An 18,482-nucleotide genomic window follows, 5' to 3' on the forward strand; every position below is an offset into this window, starting at 1 on the left:
GATGATAGCTGCTCATCCTACTGAACCATGGCAAAAAGTTGGAACTGATCTTTTCCAGTTGAATGGTAAGGATTACCTGGTGGTTATCGATTATTATTCCAATTACCCTGAAGTTGAACAGCTCCATCATACAACATCGAATGACATGATTCAACGCATGAAAAGCATCTTTGCAAGGCATGGAATTCCTCATATTGTGCAAAGTGACAATGGTCCTCAGTACACTAGTTGTGAATTCAAACTGTTTGCGGAACAGTACGGTTTTAAACATACTACTTCAAGCCCACTTTATCCAAAGGCAAATGGTAAAGCAGAAAAAGGGGTACAAATTGTAAAAAGACTTATGAAAAAAGCCGCAGCAAGCAGGTCTGAAATAAATCTGTCTCTTCTGAGTTACCGTTCTTCTCCACTCAGTTGTGGATTATCTCCTGGGGAGTTATTGATGAACCGAAAACTGCGTGATACACTGCCAAAAGTATCCCTGAAAACCGCAAACAACAGCCTATCATTGAAAGAGATGCATCATCTTAAAGAGAAGCAGAAAGAATATTATGACAAGGGAGCTCGACATTTGAAACCTCTTTCTGAACGAGATGCAGTTAGAATTGCGGAGTCTAATGGATGGAAAAGGAAAGCTACAGTCCTAAAAGAGGTAAACCCAAGATCATATCTGGTTCAAACAGAAGATGGCCAGAAATTGCGGAGAAATCGACAGAGCTTGCTTAAGACTGCAGAAAAATGTCCTCTTGTTGATGAGCCAACCCTGTCTTCAGAACTGCAGTCTTGTGAAATGCCCCCTGTTGATCTGCAACGTCATGAAATGCTATCTCCAGGTATGTGTAGTTCTGCAGAACAAATTCGTGAACTCGAGTTATCTGTACCAAAGACTGACATGCCTCTTTTAAGGAGAACTAATCGAGTTCGAAAAGCTCCTGTTCGAATGGACTTATGAAAAAAAAAAAAAAAAAAAAATGAAATGAACTGATTGTATTTTTTTTTTTTTTTTTTTTTTACAGTTGGGCTGATGTGAATTATTAGTAATTGTGAATCTAATGTGTTAAAAAAAAAAAAAAGGAAAAGAGATGTAATGAGTATTTATTGTGATGAGTACTGATTGATGCCTGCAGGTGGCAGTAATGTATTGTATAAGATGAAGTGCATTCCCTAGAGGAAAGGCATGTCTATGGGTAATGGAGGCGTGATTTTTTTTTTCCCAAACCAGAGCCGTTAAATATGTTTTTCAACGGCTCTGTCCCAAACCAGTTGAGCGCAAACCACGCCCCCCTACGCAAAAACCCCACCCGCGGCCATGACTCACGTCTCTAGGTCGATTTCATTGGTCAACTCTTTTACGTCACCTGAGAAGAAGTTTGGACGTCAATCAAAGTCGTTGATGGATCCGTCGCTGACTAACGGTAAACCGTTCTTTTCAATAACATTTTATTATTAGAAGTATTTGTAGGTCTCAGTGTGAGTTTTTACATGTATTATTAAAGTTTTCATTTGAACTTTATCTTATTCATTAGGTTCGCTCTCAGGAGAGTGCGCATGTTTTGGCTGTGGTGAAGACCAAGCCGTACATCTGAAGGTAAAAATATGATCTCAGTAAAAAATAAAAATAAATAAACCCAGTTACATATTTATATATTTTACTCAATGACATGATATTCAACTCATTTATTAAACGCTCACTACTGGCATTTTAATTTCGTTGAAAGGTATAATTTCCACCATAATTTCTTGTTTTATATATATAAAAAAATATTTAAAATAATCACATGATATTATTTAATACAGTTGTATTTTTCAGTGTAAATTATTACATTTTATAGGTATAGATAATCGCATTATTATAAATTGTATTCATGGATCAAATGTAAGAATTTGAAATAAAAGTATTAATGAGATTAATGGGAAAATGCCCTATATAAAGGAAAAAAAATAAAATAAATACCCCTGGATAAAATTTAAAGGTCTCAGCTGATAGAAAACTGAAAAATATTGCTTAAGAATAAATCATATACACGCATGTTTGTTTTTGTGAAAAGTGGGGACATCCCATAGGCGTAATGGTTTTTATACTGTACAAACTGTATATTCTATGGCCCTACACCAACCCTACACCTAACCCTAACCCTCACAAGTAACTGTGCATTTTTACTTTCTCAAAAAAAACTCATTCTGTATGGTTTATAAGTGTTTTGAAAAATGGGGACATGGGTTATTTCCTCATAAGTCACCCTCTCCTTGTAATACCTGTGTCATATCCATGTCATTATACAGAGTTGTGACCTGATATGTCACAAAAACAAGAGCACACACACACACACACACACACACACACACAAAAATTTGTGATAATAATGAATTATTATTTTTTATTTTATTTATTTACTTATTTATTTTTACTGTTGTTTCTTATGCTCATCAAGGTTGCATTCATTTGATCAAAAAATACAGGGAAAGAAATTCTATTGTTAAATATTATTATGGTGTAAAATAATTTTTTCTACGTTTTCTAAATCTAATTTATTCTTGTGGTCAAAGCTGAATTTTCAGCATTATTACTCTAGTCTTCAGTGTCATTTCCTCAAAAAGATTATTCTAATATGCTGATTTATTATCAATGTTGGAAACTGTTGTGCTACTTAATATTTTTGTGGAACCTGTGATACTTTTTTCAGGATTCTTTGATGAATAAAAAGTTAAAAAGAAGAGCATTTATTCAAAATAGTAATCTTTTCTAACAATATACTCTGCAGTTCTAAAGTTTGGGCTCAGTAATTTTTTTTTGAAAGAAATAAAAAATGTTATTCAGCAAGTTGTTTATTCAGTGTTAAATTAATACCAAGTGATAGCAAATATTAACATTTTATAAAAGATTTATATTTTGAATAAATGCACTTCTTTTTAACTTTTTATTCAACAAAGAATCCTGAAAAAAAAGTATCAAAGGTTCCAAAAAAAATATTAAGTAGCACAACAGTTTCCAACATTGATAATAAATCATCATATAAGAATAATTTCTGAAGGAACATGTGACACTGAAGACTGGAGTAATGATGGTGAAAATACAGCTGCACGTCACAGAAATAAATGACAGTTTAATATATATTTAAGAAAGAAACTTTGTTTTATATTGTCATAACATTTTGCAAGATTATTGTTTTTTTTTCTGTATTTTTTATCATCAAATGCAGCCTTGACTTATTTAAAAACATAAGTCTTACTGATACCAAAGTTTTGAATGGCCGTGTATACACACACACTACTGTGCAAAAGTTTTTGGACACTAGTATTTTAATTTAATTTAATTTGTTAAATAAACTTGGTTTACTGTTATGTGTCTAAACGTTGGGCCGTCTCAGTTATAATACTAATGGGTAAATTTTCTGTTTGGTGACTTCTTTTTACTTTTACAGAACTGGTTGCCTCCTGGGTATAAATATCACTTGTGCACCTATCGTTTGTGCACTACAGAAGGCGACTCACACCTGGACCACACAAGTTTTGAGGCATCACTAAGAATTGCATTGACAGAAATTTGTGAAGTAAAGGAATGGGTGGGAAAGCTTAGTGAATCATCACGAGTGAGTTGGAGAGTGGCAGTGACAAAACCAAATAAGGGACAACGTGTACTTTATAAGGTAATATCAAATAATTTAATTCATCTTTACACTATATAAGTGTAAGACCATTAGTTACACTGAAAATGACTTTACAGTAAATTTTGTTAACATACAGAATTGTACTGTGCAAAAGGCACATTAGATTCTTCCCCCAAATTTCAAGACCATTATTTATATACGTTTTATCTATATTTCACTTTATTCTGCCAGTAAGTCATATCAGTTAACACTGACTTTTACCATTAATTGAAATAGTCCAGTGAGATTTGTATCCCTGTGATGGACTTGCTATCTGTAGACTCCAGTATTTGTATAACCTTAGGACATCTTATATGTCAATGAGATGTTTTCCTGGACAACTAAAGGAGTAATAATAATAATAATTACAATTAATGGCAAAATGTAAGTTTGGACACAATTTTTTATTGCCAGAGTAATGTAAAATATATAAATAACTAAATAAAAAAATCTGTCTAAAACATGTCTAAGATTTGTGCATACTTCTATACATATTTAAACGTTCATATTATGTCTCTTTAGGCTCATTACAGGTGCCAGCACAATGTTTATGTCCGATCAGACACGGCTAATCAAAGGCGGCTATCAAAAAATACATGCTGTGAGGCAAAAATGGTTTGCACTCTGGTGAAGACTACAGAAAAAAGGGGAGGAACTAGTAGGTGGGTTAGAAATGTCAAGATTGGATAAAATAAGTGCTTTTGCTTGCTTCTTTGTGTGATTTTGTTTTTATTTTTCAGGAGCATTGATCCCCATATACCTACTTACCCAACTTCGGTGCGTTTGTACAATGTACACAATCATAACATCTTTGTTGCGGAGGCACTGAGGCACAAGGATGTAGGGGTCAAGGCAATTGAAACCCTGACACAGTTGTTTGAGGTTGGGCACAGTCCAACCTCAGCTCTGGCTGTACTTAAAAGTGACCTGTTGGCTGAGCATGGCAACAAATATGTATACGTCTCAGCCAACCGTGCCATTTGCCCAGACCTTCAGTTTTGCTACAGGTATGTGAAATTTCACTTAGAAATTTCACTCAAAATTAGTCAAGACAATTTTAATTTGCAGACTGTATCAGAAGTTGAAAAAGCAGGAGTTTGGAGAGCAAAGTGGGGAGGGAATGCTAGCGGCTTTGGAAAGGCAGGTAGAATCCTACAATGCAGCCTGTAATGACACCTGCGCCAAGCTTAAAATATCTTCAGCAGGAACACCACTTGTAGCCATTTGTTCCCCATTGATGAAACAAACACACAGTCTCTCAAATAGTGGAGAAATGTGTTTTATGGATTCATCTGGTAACATGGACCGGGAGAACTGCAGGGTGTTTCTCCTCCTCACACACACCTGTGCAGGTGGTCTTCCTCTTGGGATAGTGATAACACAGTCAGAAGATGAGAAGACAATTAGTGAGGGATTAGAGCTGCTGAAGTCCTTACTGAAAAATTATGCCTTTGGAGGGCGAGGTGAGGCAGGCCCTCGTGTGTTTTTGACAGATGACTCAAAGGCTGAGAAGGGAGCTATAGCACAGGTCTTTCCTGAAGCCGCACAACTGCTCTGCATATTTCATCTTCTCCAAGCTGTGTGGAGGTGGTTGTGGAACAAAGAACACGAAGTTGAGATGAAGGACAGGCAGACAATGTTCAGCATAGTAAAAGACATGCTTTATGCCAGGGAGATGAGTACAGTTGAATTACTCTACCAGCAAGCCCTTGACAACCCTTTGACCACCAGGTAGAGAAAATAGTAGACTGTTAGAGGTAGCTTAAATATTTTAGTAGTACTTCTGATGCATTTACCCTCCCGAGGCCTATTCTGAGGGTTTTATTGTATTGTATTTATTCTTTACAATTTCTGTTTACCCATTACAGATACAGAAAGTTCCTGACCTATCTACAGAATCTTTACAGTCGACGTGAGAGTTGGGCTCTCAGTTATAGGAGGGACTTGCCAACACGTGGCAACCAAACCAATAACTATGTGGAGGCTGCAATGCGTGTCTTGAAAGACAAAATACTTCATAGGACAAAAGCATTCAACCTGCCTCAATTATTCAACCTTTTCATTACCCGACTAGAGATGTACTATGAAGCACGTGTGACAGACGTTGCTCTTGGCCATTGGGAGGCATTCCACCGGTCAAGATTTCTTGCTACACAAAGTAATATCAAAGCATCTGATATTTCTCAGGTAAAATGTAATTTTTAATTATGGATCATTAAAAAAACTTGTTGGTTAATTTTGCAAACGGTTGTTTCTCTAAATGTGTTTTTAAGCCTTTTAAGTCTTGTGTTTTCATACTGTCATCATCAACTGTCAAAGTTAAACTCCAAGAAGAATGCAGGTACAGAGGACACATAAAAATGATCTGATGTAAAAAGTAAACATTTGTCCTTTTGTTTTACACAAATTTAATAAAGTGATAGAGACCTAAATAAATCCTGCAGTACTTTTTATTGGTATATTTAAAATAATCTTAACATCGACAAAGCTTTAGTACCATTCAATTTGTATACACATTCACAAATACGTGCAGCCAAAATAAAAATATTTAAAATAAAATAAACAATGTAACCCAGTGTTGTAGTAGGTTATAACATCTGTGAAGTCATATGTAATTTGTTGTGCTGTCCCTCTCTTAACTGCTGGAATGGTAAGTTGAGCAACCAGATCACTGTGCATCTCGATTCTCACAAAGATGTGTTCTGTGTCCTATTGTCCTTCAGATGTTAATTCTTTAAAGCAATAGTCTGGCAAGACCAGCCTATGCGAGAATGCAGGTCCGTTCTGTGCATTTTTATAATTGAGAAACATCCAATATGTCTGTATTTTTGTCACTGTTAGGTTGGAGAAAAGAAATTTCAGGTGAGATCATCCACATCAGGGCACACATATACAGTGGACATGGAGTTGGACCTCTGCACTTGTCCAGTTGGCCATAGTGGGGCACCATGCAAACACCAGGCAGCAGTAGTGCAAAATTACAACATCACCTCCATCAACTTTCTTCCCACAACAGCTGAAATGAGGGCTGAGCTGCTGAAAATAACAAAAGGTAATTATTTCTTAGTACCATAGGTTGTCACACACACTGACTGATGCTGTTTTTAAAAACTTTCTTCTTTAGATATTTTAACTATTAAATTATTATATTAATTATATGTCTTGTTCATCATCTTCACAGCCTCAGTTTCTCTTGACTTTCTAAACCCTTTTACGGCAAAATATGCCAACGCCTAGCACATTAGCTCCAGGTAAGGAAGTTCAAGTGGGACAAAGAAACTTCATCAAACATGCTTAATTCTTAACAAAACAACTAGTACAGCAGTGCAACATTAGTATACATTTTTTTAGACATGCCTCCGAAGCAAGAAACCTGCACTTCTGATCATCAGTATCATCTCAGTGCTGAAGATGATGGTCAGTATAAAGGGAGGGATGGTGCTGTTTTTTTATGCATTTTCTTTTCTTTCTTATGGTGGCATATTGAACAGAAACAATCTTGTAACATTTCAATTTGTCTATCTGTATCTTTTGAATTGTAGAGTCACGTCAGCTGGACCTGTCTTCGACCAGCTCTACACAACTGCAACAGATATCACCTATGCAAGGGGACCCATACTCCAACCATCCCTGTGTTCAGGGTAACTCAGAGGGAGGTGAGTCAATTAAGCTTAAAGTTACATTAACAATTCTGTATAGATGCTTATTTGGGCCCTAACTTTTTCTTTGTTTTTTTACCAACCGTTTGGGGCATTTTGGGGTCCTTAAATGGATAGTTCACCTTAAAATGGTTATTGGTTGGTAATCAAACAGTTGCTGTAGTATAGTTGCATTGTAATTTTTCCATGCTATGTATATTTGGAACAACCTTATGCTGAGTAAATTATGTCAGATGTTTGATTTTTTTTAACTTTGCACACGTTGGCATGGTCTGCCGTTTGGTATTCTTGCTTTAACCTTTTTGGTCTTAAGTGCGAGCTTTTTATTATTTTGAGGGGATCTACTACTAAACAATATTCTGTATTCAATTATACGCCATTTATTTCTGTAAAAAAAAAAAAGAAAATTATTAAAACATTTTATACTATTCTATTTTTTTTTTTATTAATCCAGTAAGTTAAAAGTAGGTAAATTAAAACAAAGGTATTTAAAATCCAATGAATGGAGGCAGATTCATAGAAAGAGATACATGTAATCAAGTGCAATACTGTAGTATAACCACTAGATGACTGTATAGGCATATATTTAAACAGGACTGTGTGATTCCTGTTGTTGAGAACAGTGTTTTCAAACAGAATTACTTTTATTAGGCATTTGTGGGTGTTTGTTGTTATATAATAGTTTTTTATTGTTGTCTCTTTAAACAGCATCTTTACCTCAGTCTCCTGTGAAACGGATGCTGAGACTGCTCAGTGAAATGGCTGAAAACCCAGACTACAGTAATGCCATGTCTAAAATGGCCAAGCAGCTTGAAAAGATGCAGCACAACCAGACCCAACTGATCTCTGCATTTTACTGCTTTGGTAAAGGGATGTCTGTATCAAAACGTGCAGCAGCATTAAGACGAGCTGCTAGACGACCAGATCCTATTATTGGCTGTCAGCCAACAGCAGTGGCCAGAAGAACAGCTAAGACTGGTTCTAGGCAGCGTTTGACAGCTGGACGCCCCAGAAAATGCAGTTCTGGTTCAGAGCATGACTACAGCAGATATACAGGGAAAAGGGCTGTCAGGGTTCGCCACAAATTGTCAGAATCTGTGGCAATGAATTACTCACATCAAGCATAAAAATATTTGGGTGAGTGTGAGTGTGTGTGTGTGTGTGTGAGTGTGTTTAAAAATGGTTATTTAGTAGATTAGTTAATGCAAACATAGTATTATTTATGAAATTTAGATCCAGACTGCAGGTTATGTAGCCATTTTTTAAATCATTTTTGGAAACTTGTTAAAAATATTAACTGCACAGAAAAAATTTTCAAGTTTTTATAGCAATTGTGAATTGCATGTAATGTTTTTGTGTACCAGGACATTTTTGTATTTTATCTATGTAATTGATAAATAAAGCATTCTATGGCAAGTCAGCAAGTTGATTATTACTAATCGTCACGCAAATTGCAAACAAAGACATGCTTTTAAATCGTTATTGGGTTACTTTGATGCCACTTTAAGTCAAAAATGCACCTAAAGTCTTGCATTCTGGGCTTGGAATAAAGGTAAGGAGGTCATATTGTTTGCTATACTAAATTATATATACCGGTATATATATATATATATATATATATATATATATATATATATCAGTATTAAGCTACTCTGTGTCCCTGTTTTATAGCAGCCTACATTATGTAACTTTATTCACTATTTTTTTTTATTTTGTACACCCTTTTATTTTTGTTTTGGATATTATATCCATATATCTATGATTATATTAAAATTTGTTCGTTTGTTTCAACGCAGTGTAGCAATAAGCACTGTGATAGAGTTGACCAATGAAATCGACCTAGAGACGTGAGTCATGGCTGCGGGGTGGGGTTTTCGCGTAGGGGGCGTGGTTTGCGCTCAACTGGTTTGGGAAAAAAAATCACGCATCAACGACTTTGATTGACGTCCAAACTTCTTCTCAGGTGACGTAAAAGAGTTGACCAATGAAATCGACCTAGAGACGTGAGTCATGGCCGCGGGTGGGGTTTTCGCGTAGGGGGGCGTGGTTTGCGCTCAACTGGTTTGGGAAAAAAAAAATCACGCGTCTCCATGAGGATTGTGCTCATGTGCTTCTGACGGGGAAAAGTTATGGGGTTAGAATTGTTGCTTTATTCCAAATAAATAGATTATGATCCACAAATAAATGTAACAAGATTCACAAAAATATATCAAATTCACAAATAAATGTACAGAGTTTCACAAAAAAATATAAAACTCACAAATAAATAAAATGAGATTTGCAAATAAAAATATATATATTTACAAATGTGTTTAATGTCACAAACACAACTCTACCTGGTATTTATTTGTGAACCGCTGTCTGTGCATTTGTAAATCACTGCACGCATTTGTGGATCGGTTCCTGTGCATTTGTGGATTTGAAACACTTCTAGCGTCGACGTGCAGATAAATCCACAAATAAGTGGACTCCACCCACCGTTTACTCAAGCCAATCAAATAACGGCCACATTGAGCTGACCAATCGTAGCACGTTATCGCTTCAACCAATCACGTTTTGGCTTAAATCCAGGGGGGGGGGGGCGTCTTGCCTGATCGGCCATGTTGTGCGTACTTGTCTGTAACGTTACTTGTGGACTTGTGAAATGTCATCAGTCGCTGCCCAAGTACTGTTTCCCTTTTCAAAGTTCACATCTAGCCAAGTCCAGTTCAAATCCCCGGATGTGTTCTTGCTCCGCTCCTTTTACCGAGGATGCATGGAGAGGTGACTTGTGCGGACTTGATACGGGCCATAACCCAGAATTCAGCTCGAACCAGGTTAGCATCAATGGCGGAGGAGAAAACTCACAACTGTAAGTTATACATTTCGAAATACTATTGTTGTTTTATCACAAAATGTAACGTAGTTCTAAGAGTTTTTATGCCAGAATGTTGTTTAAACTTCAAAGCTACCGTCGAATTTTGAAAATTTGCTCAGACTATTTCGTTACGAGTTGAAAAGTAGCCTAACCCTCGGCAAGTCCTCCTAAAAAGTAGCTAGGCCCTGTAACATTTTGTAAAATATGGGGCTGCCTGTGTTGATTCTGTAGTGGATAAACATTTGATATATTTTGCTTTGGGTATATCTAATGGGCAATTGTTTTGCCTGAGGGAAAAGTTTCCTAACTAACGTTTGCCTAACGATACTTATATCAAATGCAAACCTTATTTTAGAGTGCTCTTGTCATTTTAACCAAAATAGTTTGCTTGTCTTTATTTAAATTTTTTTTACAAATTCTTTTATAATTGTATTATTTTTCATCAACTTAAATTAAGCATTATTTTTTATCAAGGGACTGCTGAGGAAACTCGGGCCTTGATAGAGTGGCGGGCGGCCAACGAAAGGCTTTTCACCGGGAGGCGCAATTCCTCCAAAAGTTGATGGGAGTGAGTATTCATTTTGAGTGCTTGTATAATTCCCTGCATGTCTGAAGGTTTGGAGCTAGATTTGGACAGTCTTCATCCATAAAAATGAATACGTTATTGAAGTGGAATCATGTAAATCTTTATGGTTTTGTTTTGCCTATAGGCATTTTGTTCCACTTCTGGTTTGGCCATAACTGCCAAACAGGCAAAGAAAAAATTGAATAACCTAAAAGATAAATACAAGGTAATCTGCCTGTTTCTCTACTTTCTGTTACTGAAAGAGGCTTACCAAGATGTGTGTAAAGACTTTCCGGTCATATTTGAAACCTAACATAGATGCATTGGCCCTTACATTTTATTTTGTAAAATGTAGTTTACTCCGTTTACATTGTTTACTCTGAGACTGTAAAAAAAATAGTTCACCCCAAAATGAACATTCTGCCATTCACCTACAATTTTAAGTTGTTTCACACCTGTATACACTATTTATTTATTCTTTTTTTTTTTTTTTTTGCTTTACACAAAGGAAGAATATTTGTAACCTAAGAGTTCTGGGGCACCACTGACATGTGTAATTTTTTGGTGCCTCAAACTGTTAGGTTACAAAAATTCTTAAGAATATCTTCCTCTGTGTAGAGCAAAAATAAAAAATGTCTAAAAGTGTGGAACAACGTGAGGTGAGAACATGACAGCATTTTGCTTTATTTCAGGAGCTTAGGGACCCACCCACAGGAAAAGGGGTAGAGGCCGGTAGTGTGACTGCTGCCACCTGGCAGTGGTACACTGCAATGGATGCTGCACTCCAGGGGCAGCACTCAGTTACTATGCCCGTAGTTGTTGCATCAAACCCACTGCCACTACAGGTGGCTCAGTCAGCACACCAGGTTCAGCCCCTTCTGTGGAAGCCAGGAGTAGCCAGCAGTCAAGAAAGAGGCGACGGGACAGCCAGGCTCTTCTTTAGTTTCTAAAAGAACAGGCAGAGAGGGAAGAGGAGAGGGAGAGAGAAGCATTGGCGAGAGAAGAGGAGAGAGAGAGGGCAGCAACAGCCAGAGCAGAGACATATGTCTCTTTTTGAAAAACTTAATAAATTCTAAATTAATGTTGTATTTAATGATAAATGATTTTATATAGATTATTTGAATAAAAAATAATAAAAATGAATGTTTCAATTTCAACCCTGGCAAATCATTGTTATAGCAACAGTGTATTCTTTATATTTACAACAAAAACACAAATAATATAAAATAATGTAATATCCAATGTCTATAGTGGTATACAATTATTTACAATAATGCAGTTAAATCTCAAGAAGAACATACCAACATTAAGAAAACGTATAAATGTATCTATACCCATCTACTTGCACATTTATTCATACCTATCTTTCTAATTAATGTCATAGCTATTTCAACTGTTTATGTTGCTCTTTTAATGAACATGACAACATCTGGAAAAGTTTACTGTCTAGATGTAGTACTGTTCAGTTAGACACCCAGGCAGTTCCACGGGAGAAGAAAGCTGAGCAGCCAGACGTCCTCTGAGATGGTTCCCTGATAGGTCCCTCTCACCCACTGCTGCATTCTCACCATCCTCGCTGTCTTCTTGTCCTTGGCTTTCTTCCTCCTCCTCCAAGAGATCACCTCCCATCACACAGATGTTGTGGAGGATACAACAGGCACCAATCACCTTTGGGGCGAACAGTGGCCTGATCTCTAGGGCCCGCAAGAAAATTGCACGCCAGTGAGTTTTTAACATCCCAAAAGTGCGCTCGATGATGTTCCGTGCTTGTGCATAATGCCTGTTGTATCGGGCTTCAACTTGGCCTGTTAATCAAAAATCGTGTAGAAAATGTGTAGTGTATTGCAAATTCATAACAGTAAAAATTTGGTTTATCGTGTGTGTGTGTCTGTCTGTCTGACATAAAAAAAGTGTTCTTACTTGCGACAGGCTGGCGGTATGGGGTCATGATTGCAATAGGATGCTGCAAGCAAGGGTATCCCCCATCTCCCAAAAGATAGTATCCAGCTGGTGAATACAGAGCCTGCTGGTACATTGGTGATCTGCGCAGCACAAGGGCATCCTGTACAGAGCCTGGATTGCCAATATACACATCTATAAATATGCCTTTAGCATCACAGGTGCCCTGTAGAATGATGGAAGGGAAGATCTTTCTATTTATGTAGCATCTTTTTTGTGGCATTGCAGGAGGAACAATCCTGATGTGGCACCAGCAGCACAGCGGAATGCCTCATGGCCAGCAAGGTGAGCAAAGCCACCCCCCACCTCATCCATTTCCTCTGCTTTTGGAAAATGAATAATTTTGTGGAGGATGGTCATCATCTCCTCCACAACATTGTGAACAGTCCTACAAACTGTTGAAAGTGGCATGCTGAAGTCATCTGATGTGACCCTGTAGGATGCTCAACAGGCAAGCCAATAAACCGTAACAAGTACTTCAATTTCACGGCTCCATCCATGGGCTTTTTGACGGGGCAGCATCTGTACCAGCATGTTGATGCTGTTCCTGGAGAGCCTGAAAGCTGGCTTTAAATCCTCTCCAGAAAAAAACTTGACCAGGATTGGTACCTGGTCATTGATCTGTGAATACCTGCGAGTGGGACTTTGTTCCTGTTAAAATATATAGATAATATATTAAGAATGTTTTTACTTTTGTTGTATTATGTATTTGTTATATGTATTGCTTTTAAAAAGTTGTTACTATATGTACTGTCGTTGCATTGTATTTATTATATTTTTGGATTTAATATAAGCTATATACTCAGTTGTTTTAAGGATTTTGTCTAAAATTTACTAAAATCTGCCATAATTAAATCTCCCTCTAACATTTGCTCTTTTCGTGAAGTATTTCTTTATACTCTATTTCGGTTTCATTCATTTATTGATAAGCTCTAGCACAACATTCATCCCAGAGTCTAAAAGTTGTAGCCTATATGATTATTATAGATATTAAATTGTCCTGTTTGTGTTAATGCAGTAATATGATGTGCACCTAGCTATATAAAGATGATAAACTATCAACTTATTTGAGCACCACAAAGACAAATAAAAGGTGTGTGAAGTGTAAGCTAGTTAATTTAAATGTTATCAACTGTCAAACCTATTGTACTTGTCAGTTTATTTGGTATACTGAAAAATCTAATGTTGTCTCATTACATCCCTGCAATAGTTTACATAACTTTTTGTGAGATAGTACTTTGTAGTCTGTTGATAGGGTGCCTATATGATACATTATAATAAATTTTTATTATGACTTTTCATTTGGATATACCTAACTAAGTCCACATAAGTATATGGGCAGTTTATGAAGAAAGAATAATTAGAAAAACGTACAATGCTAGAGAGACATGCTAATATGGCACGTCTCTTCGCCATCCTCCGCTGCATCCTGGCTTTTCTTTGAAGGATTCGTCTCCTCCGTTCGGCAGCCTCCTCTTCAGCATCTTGATAAATAGCAATTGCAATGGTAATCCTAAGATGTTCCATTTTGATTTACACTTATTTACAATTGATTTACACTTTTCAACCGTATTATTTAAATTGTAGCTGAGTGGGTTTATTGCTAGATTGTTCTTAATGAAAAGAGGCAGTTGTTTCCACATATTTTATTTATTTTGAACGACGTAAATATAATCACAGTATTAATGTTACCTGAACCACATATTAATGTTTAATAGTTTTTAAAATAAAAAAGAGACAGTCGTTTAATATTATATTCAATTTCATTATAAATATAAAGTGAAAATAATCAGAGTAGGTAAATATTAGTTTTTTAATACTAATATATTTAATATATTGAAAATAAAAAAGAAGTTAATTCAAGTAAAACATGCATGCTGAGTGAAGCTATCAAGTACGCTGCCGTTCCATTTGTAGAATGACTGGACTCGCGTCCTCCCGTCCTCGAGAGTTCGTTCTTCTGAGTCCAACTTGGCATGTCCAAACTCGGAAGGACGGAAGTCCAGACTCTGCGAACTTGGTATTGAGAAATGCCCTGACTGTCTGTTGTTGGTCTCAAGTTCCCCTGGCTGTAAGCCAAAACGTGATTGGTTGAAGCGATAACGTGCTACGATTGGTCAGCTCAATGTGGCCGTTATTTGATTGGCTTGAGTAAACGGTGGGTGGAGTCCACTTATTTGTGGATTTATCTGCACGTCGACGCTAGAAGTGTTTCAAATCCACAAATGCACAGGAACCGATCCACAAATGCGTGCAGTGATTTACAAATGCACAGACAGCGGTTCACAAATAAATACCAGGTAGAGTTGTGTTTGTGACATTAAACACATTTGTAAATATATTTTTTTTATTTGCAAATCTCATTTTATTTATTTGTGAGTTTTAAATTTTTTTGTGAAACTCTTTATATTCATTTGTGAATTTGATATATTTTTGTGAATCTCGTTACATTTATTTGTGGATCATAATCTATTTATTTGGAATAATGCAACAATTCTAACCCCATAAAAAGTACGCGGCTCTAGTTGCCATAGTAAATCAGTTAATCTGTGATCTGTGGCGGGGTCTATTTGAGTGAGCCATGAGCGCGCACCTATCCAGGATTGGTTTCACCTGGCTTAATGAATCCGTGTCTGCTCATCCTGGCTTGGTCTTTGTGCGACCAATTAAGCCTGGACGCACATGTTTTGGCTTCATTGAGCTCAGCTGAGTCATTTATCCCGGATGTCTTAATTCTACTTTTGTGCAACAGGCCTCAGATGTACCTTAAACCGAATGGATTTACTTTAAAGAACATTGCTGCACATAGAATTACCATTTGTACTACTATAGGTAGTTATTAGGGCTGTGAATCTTTGGCAAGGCAGCGATTCGATTCAATAACGATTTTTGCAAATTTAGAACGATTCGATTCACAATTAAATTCGATTCGATTATAACGATTCGATTCTGCATTCTTTAAGTGCATTCACGGGATTATTTAAATGCTTCTACTAAATTATTTAAATGCTTAGTCAGGGGGCAAATTACAGTAGCATTTATGGTTAGAGAACCATAGGTTAGAAAAAAAAAAAAAACTTTTGTCCGTTGTTAAATGCTAGTTTAATGATGCGACATGGCATACGTAAAAATGTATGTAAGCCAAGTTTTTAAAAAAGAGCTTAAAGAGTATTATGTATAAGCCAACATTTTGTCACACCAGGGGCGTAGCCATAATTTCAGAAGTGACAGAAATGTCAAATACAATCATTTTATGTATGTAGCCTATAAAGTAATAATAATAATAATTATTATTATTATTATTTTTTTTTTTTTTTTACAAGGAATTATCTTATTTTTTAATTACTTTTAATTAGCTGTAATAAATCAAATATACTGCTGGACAATAATCAATCATTTGTAATATATATATTTTTTCCTAATAGCAATTTTATGATTGTTTTATATACTAGGCTACATTTAATTAGCAATTATTTAAATTTCCTGCAAAGAATAAGGTAGAAAATATACTTTATAGTTTCTGTACTGTAATAAATGTCAATTAGCACTGCATCATTCATAAATTGTTTGTGTTTTTTTTTTAGTTTCATCAGTTCATTCTGCTTTTATTCAGTTTAGCTGCAGATATAGCCTGGCACGTCTATGAGAGCGAGATCGCTTCTCTTTCAGTGTGAAAACGTCTTCATCTCTATTTAACTTTTCCTCTCCATCAGCGAATGATACTGAGAGAAAACGTGCCAGATGTCTGTTTGCTAATGAAACAAACGCTACTTTCATGCATATTTTCAGATGATCTTGCGCTCTTATTTCAAGGTCGTTGTTAATGCTGTGGTTAATTTTAAAAGTTTCCTTCGTATATTCGGTTCATCCGCATTGTTTAAAAACATTTATCATTCAATGGAACTGTGCGTATGATTTAGACACTTACATTTCTGCTCCGTCCATGCAATAGCTGTCGACGGCTCCGGTAACTCCGTCGGTAAGATAAAGAGAGCCATTGACAAACTACAGAAAAGTAAAACTACTTCACGTTAGCATTACTGGCCAGTGGCCACGAGTCCTATAGATCACACGTCAGCTGCGTCAGAGACGAACGGCGCGAGCGCAATCCTGTGACAGTCTCAGTCGGTAAACAGTGGAGCGCGTGAAGGACAGATAAGAGGCACGATTCACGAACACTCCTCAAGGTCTCCATTAATTCGTGCGTGTAGTAATTTAATGTGTATACATTTTGAAAGCATTGAATCGCTATAGAAATCGCGATTCATTCGATTCTTAGCATTTTGAATCTATTCCTGTCCAAGATCGGCATTTCACGATTCAAAAATCATGTTTCAAGATCGATGCATATGAATCGACAGGGTTTGTAATCGATGCATCGAGAAAACGAGTGAATCGTTACACCCCTAGTAGTTATACATGTATACATATCTTCAATTTTCATTTTAATAATGTTATGTGCATTTGATCATTAGTTTCTGTTTTTATATATCGATATAGCTGTCATTTATTTGTACTATTTAGTCATTTTGGTATTTAAACTTATTTCATGTTTAAAAAGCAACATTTTTAATCTTATGATTACATTTAGCTTCAATTCCCAAAATCAAGTTTTAGTTAATGATAACAACACGGGACAGCAGGTTGTGCTGAGGTGTTGATAGAGCACTCGGGGTGGTTGCTAACATTTTCTGAACTTCTGACTGGACATTCGAGCAGTGCTTAAATGTGCTGGTAAAGGTAGTGGTTGCTAGGGTCTTCTGAGCATTTGCGAAGGCATTCTAAGCTGTTGTTAGGTGATCGCTAAAGTGTTTGGAGTGGGTGCTAAGGTGATGATCCACCTGTTTGTGGAGGTGACAGATCCACTCAGCAAACTGTCGAGCGTTGGGAATTGTGGCTGACAGGAATACATGATGCACGTTGTCTGGCAGCAGGATGATGGTTTCCTCCCAGACCACGCCACGCCCTGCAGGTCATGTGACCAGAAAGACACAAAGTCAATGACAGCTGAACAAAATCGTTGTAACCACAGCATCTTCAGTGTTTGGTACCTTCTGTTATTGACCAAAGTAAATTTAAAGCAAACAAACAGATCCATTGAGTTTTGTCTATGTTTGAAAGGCTGCTTGGCAGAGCAGAATTTTTTGAATCATCGAAAAAATACAATTTGGTCCAAAACAAGCAAAAAAAAACTACGACTTTATTCAGCATTGTCTTCTCTTCCGTGTCTGTTGTGAGAGAGAGTACAAAACAAAGCAGTTTGTCATATCCGGTTTGCGAACGAATCATTCGATGTAACCGGATCTTTCTGAACCAGTTCACCAAATCGAACTGAATCGTTTTAAACGGTTCGCGTCTCTAATACGCATTAATCCACAAATGACTTAAGCTGTGAACTTTTTTAATGTGGCTGACATTCCCTTCCGAGTTAAAACAAACCAATATCCCGGAGTAATTCATTTACTCAAACAGTACACTGACTGAACTGATGTGAAGAGAGAACTGAAGATGAACACCGAGCCGAGCCAGATAATTACTCGTTCATGAGTTGCTAAGATGCCTCTGATTATGTTGTCTGTGGTTAAGCAAACTGACACGTCTGTGTGTGGTTGCTCTTGATGCCTTGACCCCAGCCTCAGTCCATTCCTTGTGAAGTTCACTCAAATTCTTGAATCGAGTTTGCTTGACAATCCTCATAAGGCTGCGGTTCTCTCGGTTGTGTATCTTTTCCTTCCACTCAACTTTCTGTTAACATGCTTGGATACAGCACTCTGTGAACAGCAAGCTTCTTTGGC

General features: G+C 36.7%; 2 protein-coding genes across 5 annotated transcripts; both read left to right on the forward strand.

The window, feature by feature from the left end:
- Positions 1 to 1,258: 1,258 nt before the first annotated feature.
- Positions 1,259 to 5,447, forward strand: LOC132132600 (uncharacterized). Of its 2 annotated transcripts, XM_059545038.1 has the most exons (6): positions 1,259 to 1,415; positions 1,527 to 1,588; positions 3,423 to 3,647; positions 4,170 to 4,309; positions 4,388 to 4,654; positions 4,716 to 5,447. In XM_059545038.1, exons 1-6 carry the CDS (start codon positions 1,310 to 1,312, stop codon positions 5,380 to 5,382), a joined length of 1,467 nt encoding a protein of 488 aa, XP_059401021.1. In that variant the 5' UTR covers positions 1,259 to 1,309; the 3' UTR covers positions 5,383 to 5,447. The 2 variants fall into 2 exon arrangements, with proteins under 2 accessions (XP_059401021.1, XP_059401022.1); XM_059545039.1 differs by lacking the exon at positions 3,423 to 3,647.
- An 81-nt stretch (positions 5,448 to 5,528) lies between these two features.
- On the forward strand, positions 5,529 to 8,720 carry LOC132132522 (uncharacterized). Of its 3 annotated transcripts, XM_059544927.1 has the most exons (5): positions 5,529 to 5,834; positions 6,489 to 6,699; positions 6,829 to 7,085; positions 7,190 to 7,303; positions 8,015 to 8,720. In XM_059544927.1, the coding sequence occupies exons 3-5, from the start codon at positions 7,001 to 7,003 to the stop codon at positions 8,431 to 8,433; spliced, it is 618 nt and encodes a 205-aa protein (XP_059400910.1). In that variant the 5' UTR covers positions 5,529 to 5,834; positions 6,489 to 6,699; positions 6,829 to 7,000; the 3' UTR covers positions 8,434 to 8,720. The 3 variants fall into 3 exon arrangements, with proteins under 3 accessions (XP_059400910.1, XP_059400911.1, XP_059400909.1); XM_059544928.1 differs by having other exon boundaries at positions 6,489 to 7,064; XM_059544926.1 differs by lacking the exons at positions 5,529 to 5,834; positions 6,489 to 6,699 and having other exon boundaries at positions 6,864 to 6,898; positions 6,999 to 7,064.
- Positions 8,721 to 18,482: the final 9,762 nt, after the last annotated feature.

This window comes from Carassius carassius, chromosome 49, assembly GCF_963082965.1.
Source record: "Carassius carassius chromosome 49, fCarCar2.1, whole genome shotgun sequence".
NCBI classification, from domain to species: Eukaryota; Metazoa; Chordata; class Actinopteri; order Cypriniformes; family Cyprinidae; genus Carassius; species Carassius carassius.

Bases quoted from the DNA above. Each gene is read 5' to 3' on its own strand.
- LOC132132600 (XM_059545038.1), top strand. From the start codon at position 1,310: ATGACTCACGTCTCTAGGTCGATTTCATTGGTCAACTCTTTTACGTCA. The intron at 3,648-4,169 runs GTAATATCAAAT...ATGTCTCTTTAG, and splicing joins GACAACGTGTACTTTATAAG to GCTCATTACAGGTGCCAGCA. The intron at 4,310-4,387 runs GTGGGTTAGAAA...TTTATTTTTCAG, and splicing joins AAAAGGGGAGGAACTAGTAG to GAGCATTGATCCCCATATAC.
- LOC132132522 (XM_059544926.1), top strand. From the start codon at position 6,871: ATGCCAACGCCTAGCACATTAGCTCCAG. The intron at 6,899-6,998 runs GTAAGGAAGTTC...ACATTTTTTTAG, and splicing joins GCCTAGCACATTAGCTCCAG to ACATGCCTCCGAAGCAAGAA. The intron at 7,304-8,014 runs GTGAGTCAATTA...CTCTTTAAACAG, and splicing joins TCAGGGTAACTCAGAGGGAG to CATCTTTACCTCAGTCTCCT.